The sequence below is a fragment of the Arachis ipaensis genome, chromosome B5 (assembly GCF_059453495.1).
Source record: "Arachis ipaensis isolate K30076 ecotype BB chromosome B5, ASM5945349v1, whole genome shotgun sequence".
NCBI lineage: Eukaryota > Viridiplantae > Streptophyta > Magnoliopsida > Fabales > Fabaceae > Arachis > Arachis ipaensis.
In genome coordinates, this window is record NC_142440.1 from 41,856,088 (window position 1) to 41,860,602 (window position 4,515).

Below are 4,515 nucleotides of genomic sequence, written 5' to 3' on the forward strand. Positions count from 1 at the left end.
TACTTATTCATATGAATTGCATGATTTTATAATTCCTTCCTAGTATTGTTTATGGTTGAAAACTTGCTTCCTAGAGATCTTTTATTTGTGTATTTTAACTCTCCTTTATACCATTCGATGCCGTGATCCGTATGTTAAGTGTTTCAGGCTTCATAGGGCAGGAATGGCTCAGAGAATGGAGAGGAAGCTTGCAAAAATGGAAGGAACACAAGAAACTAAGGAGATGACCAGCGAACACTGACGCGAGCGCATGGCTCACGCGAGCGTGCGAAATGAAGAAATCACAGCGACGCGAATGCGTGCCTGACGCGTACGCATGGATTGGAGTCTGCACGAATGACGCGAACGCGTGGATGACGCGTACGCATGACAAGGAAAATCACTAAATGACGCGAACACGTGGACGATGCGTACGCGTGACCTGCGCAATCTGTAGAAATAACAGAATATGCTAGGGGCGATTTCGGGCCGCGTTTTGACCCAGTTTTCGGCCTAGAAACATAGACTAAAGCTAGGAAACATGCAAAGACTTAATACGCATCCACACACATTCAGATACATTGATATTAGGATTACTTTTAGTTTTAGATCTGAATCTAGATTTGCCTTACATTCATAGTTTATGCTTTTGCTTTGGATTTTGCATGTTGAAGAGTCATTACCTCCGTTGAAGTTATTACTTTAGTTTGTTTCCTTATTCCTTTACTCCTTTCAGTTTATCATTGACCCTATTCAGATAATTATGTTGCATTTTGAATTTATTAATATATAGAGTTACTTTTACTTTTAATTAATTTTAATTCTGTATTTTATTTTATTTAATTTATTTTGTCTGCTTATATTTTTATGAGTATTACATCCATGTCAATGGAGTAGATTTTCTACTTGACATGGGGGTTGATTAAAAGGAGACACTTAAGTTGGAATGCTCAAGTGCTTAGTTAAATTGGACGTTGTCAGTTAATTCTGTATCTACTAACGCTAGACCTTTCCAAGGGAGAGGACTAGGATTTGCGGATAAGAGTTAGCTCAATCACTTGACTTTCTTTTATTTAGTAAGGGTTAACTAAGTGAAAACAACAACCTCTTTACACTACACTAGAGAAGATTCCAACAAGGATAGAACTTCCGATTAATCATTCCCCCAGTCAAGGCCTTTTAATATTAATAATAATTCTTAGTTTATTGCTTTAATTTACAGTTATTTTAAATTGTTCATTATCCAACTCAAACTTTCTTGAAAATTGCTGATTAATAAATTTGCACCCTTTTCTGCAACTCGTTGGGAGATGACCTGGGACTCATATTCCCAGTATTTTTATTTCTAAAATTTGTGACAACTTTTCTAAATTGACAAGTCGGATCTTAGCTAATTAAGAACAATATTCACGATGTATTCTATAAGTTATTTCTTAATTAGCCGACTTCTGCCTGCTGTTCAAGCAACAATCTTATATCAACATTGAAAAATACAGAAATGAACAACTGAGATGAGCAGAAAAAACGCAAGCTGCTCCACTGTCTCTGTACTAAATATTAGATGTATTCATTATTCAAATTTAATTTCCAAAATATAGTTAGCATAATGAGAAGTTCACACATATCTACTTTTCACCATCCATTATTTTCAACAAATCAAGTAACTTTACAAAGTTTCTAGTCCATACTTAAGACCATTGGAACTTTAATATACGGCTCCTCAGCTTGGAACGGCACCAATCATCGCATCCCTGTAAGCCAACACATTTGAATCAACAGTTTTTCAACTATGTCCAATTGAAACATAATGATTAATGGATAACTTCATTTTCAGCTGTGCTCAAATATTAGAATCACTAGACTATTATCAAGATACAAAAATACAGGTATATAATAATGTATGTAACAGATACCGTAGCGTAATCATTCGCTATAAGATGAGCCAAAAGCAATCCTCCAAGAACTCTGATCGTCATCTCAAACAAAGAAATAGTTTTGTTCTGTAACTGTCCAAAAAGTAATTAAATTAATCCTTAACTCCAAATTGAGTACAGAAACTTGAAATTCAGCTCCTTAGCCATTCATTCACAATATCAAAGCGAATATTTTTACCAATTCATTCAACGAAAGCGGTAAAGTGGTCACGATTACCGAGTAAAGCCAAAGTTCCAAAGAATCAATCTAATAGCACCAATCACAATTATCATCAAAATTATCTTAAAATTAATGAATGAATTAATTAATTTTGGTGATTTTACTTATACTCACCAGAGTTAAGGTATAGCCACCGAGAGTATCTTTTCCGGTGCAGGACATAGGGCGCATTTTGTCGAGAGGGAAAGCGTTGTCAATGTATCCATTGAAGGCATGATAGAACATTTCACGAACATGCGAAATTTGATTTCAAAATTTCAATTCAATTTTCATTTCAAGATGAAAGTAAGTAGGTAGGTAGGTAGTGAGTGAAAGAGTGGGTACCTCACGATGAGCGGATATTTTATACGCTTTTTGGCATCATTTTCGTATAGTTTTTAGCATGTTTTATTCAAGTTTTATTAAGTTTTCATACGTTTTAGTGTTGAATTCACATTTTTGTATTCTACTTTGAGTTTGTGTGTTTTTATGCAATTTCAGATATTTTCTGGCTGAAATTGAGGAGCTGAAGCAAAAGTCTAATTCAGAGACAGAGAAAGCACTGCAGATGTTGTCTGGATCTAACCTCCTTACACTCGGAAGAGCTTTTTTTGAGCTACAAAAGTCCAAATAGATCATTTTCAATGGCTATGGAAAGATGACTTCCAGATCTTTCTATCAATGTATAATAGTCCATACATTGCTTCAGAGTAAAAGGCCCAAAACTGGCGTCCAACGCCAGCCTCCTGCCCCTTTCCAGGTGACCAGCACCCAAGGAGAATAGACCAGCGTCCAAACCCCAGAGAGGACCCCCTAGCCAGCGTTCAAAACCCTAGAGGCCTTGATAAACCACTATTTTATTGATTATCTTGTGCTCATTTGAGTGGTTTTTATCAAGTCCTTACCCACTTATTCATATGATTTGCATGATTTAACAACTCCTTCCTAGTATTACTCTATGGTTGAAAACTTGCTTCCTAAAATCTTTAATTTGTGTATTGTAATTCTCCTTTATACCATTCGATGTCGTGATCCGTATGTTAAATGTTTCAGGCTTTATAGGGCAGGAATGGCTTAGAGAATGGAGAGGAAGCTTGCAAAAAATGGAAGGAACACAAGAAACTAAGGAGATAACCAGCGAGCATCGACGCGCACGCATGGCTCACGCGAGCGCGCGATATGGAGAAATTTGCAGCGACGCGTGCGCGTGCCTGACGCGTATGCGTGGATTGGAGTCTGCACAAAGATGCGCGTGCGTGACTTACGCGCACGCGTGACACGCCAAAACGACCATCGATGCGCACGCGTGACATGCGCGATCTGCAAAAATAACAGAAAATGCTTGGGGTGATTTTGGGCCGAGTTTTGACCCAGTTTTCGGCCCAGAAACACAGACTAGAGCCAGGGAACGTGCAGAGACTCAACACACATTCTCATTAGCGTAGTTTTAGTTTTAGATCTGAATCTGGAGAGAAAATTACTCTTCCTCTAGGTTTTCTTTACATTCATAGTTTATTGCTTTTGCTTTGGATATTGAAGAGTCATCACCTCCGTTGAAGATATTATTCTAGTTTGTTTTCTTACTCCTTTATTATTCCATATTCTTAATTCTTGTTTAGAGTTATAATTGGATTATTTTCAGAATTTATTAATGCAAAGGATTACTTTTACTTTTAATTAAATTGTAGTTATTGTTTATCATGTCTTCATTTTTCCCCCTTTTAAATTCTATGCAAGTAATTCTCATGTCAATGGAGTAGATTCCCAACTTGACATGGGGGTTGATTAAAAGGAGACACTTGAGTTGGAATGCTCAAATGATTAGTTAAATTGGAAGTTGTTGGCTAATTCTGTATTTAATAACGCTAGACCTTCCCAAGGAAGAGGACTAGGATTTGTGAATAAGAGTTAGCTCAATCACTTGACTTTCCTTTATTTAGTAAGGGTTAACTAAGTGAAAATAACAACCTCTTTATACTACACTTAAGAGAATTCCAACAAAGATAGAACTTCCAATTAATCATCTCCCCAATCAAGGCCTTTTATTTTGAATATTATAAATCTCTTTTAATTTTCAATGCTTTAATTTACAATTATTTATTTTCCCATTGCCCATACTCAAAATTACCCAGAAAACTCCTGATTAATAAATTAGCACCCTTTTTGTCAACTCGTTGGGAGACGACCTGGGACTCATACTCCCAGTATTTTTATTCTAATTTTGTGACAACCTTTCTAAATTGATGAGGCAGATTTTTGCTGGTTAAGAGCTATACTCGCAACATATTTCCTATATTGAATTCTTAATTGGTCAAATTTCCGCACCCCACCAATTTTTCGTGCCGTTGCCGGGGAGTTGCAATTGTGTCCTAAATTATTAATTAGTGTACATATTTTTAATTT

General features: G+C 36.3%; 1 protein-coding gene across 1 annotated transcript; it reads right to left on the reverse strand.

The window, feature by feature from the left end:
* Positions 1 to 1,667: 1,667 nt before the first annotated feature.
* On the reverse strand, positions 1,668 to 2,358 carry LOC148563970 (alpha-mannosidase I MNS4-like). Its single transcript, XM_088486985.1, has 4 exons — positions 2,248 to 2,358; positions 2,092 to 2,160; positions 1,893 to 1,985; positions 1,668 to 1,730 (listed from the first exon to the last, which is right to left on the reverse strand). Exons 1-4 carry the CDS (start codon positions 2,356 to 2,358, stop codon positions 1,668 to 1,670), a joined length of 336 nt encoding a protein of 111 aa, XP_088343111.1.
* Positions 2,359 to 4,515: the final 2,157 nt, after the last annotated feature.

What these genes read in the sequence shown, in the direction of transcription:
- LOC148563970 (XM_088486985.1), bottom strand. Translation starts at nt 2,358, where the DNA reads ATGTTCTATCATGCCTTCAATGGATACATTGACAACGCTTTCCCTCTC. An exon ending in GTGGCTATACCTTAACTCTG is followed by an intron (nt 2,161 to 2,247) that starts GTGAGTATAAGT and finishes TGGTGCTATTAG; the next exon opens with ATTGATTCTTTGGAACTTTG. An exon ending in CGCTTTCGTTGAATGAATTG is followed by an intron (nt 1,986 to 2,091) that starts GTAAAAATATTC and finishes CTTTTTGGACAG; the next exon opens with TTACAGAACAAAACTATTTC.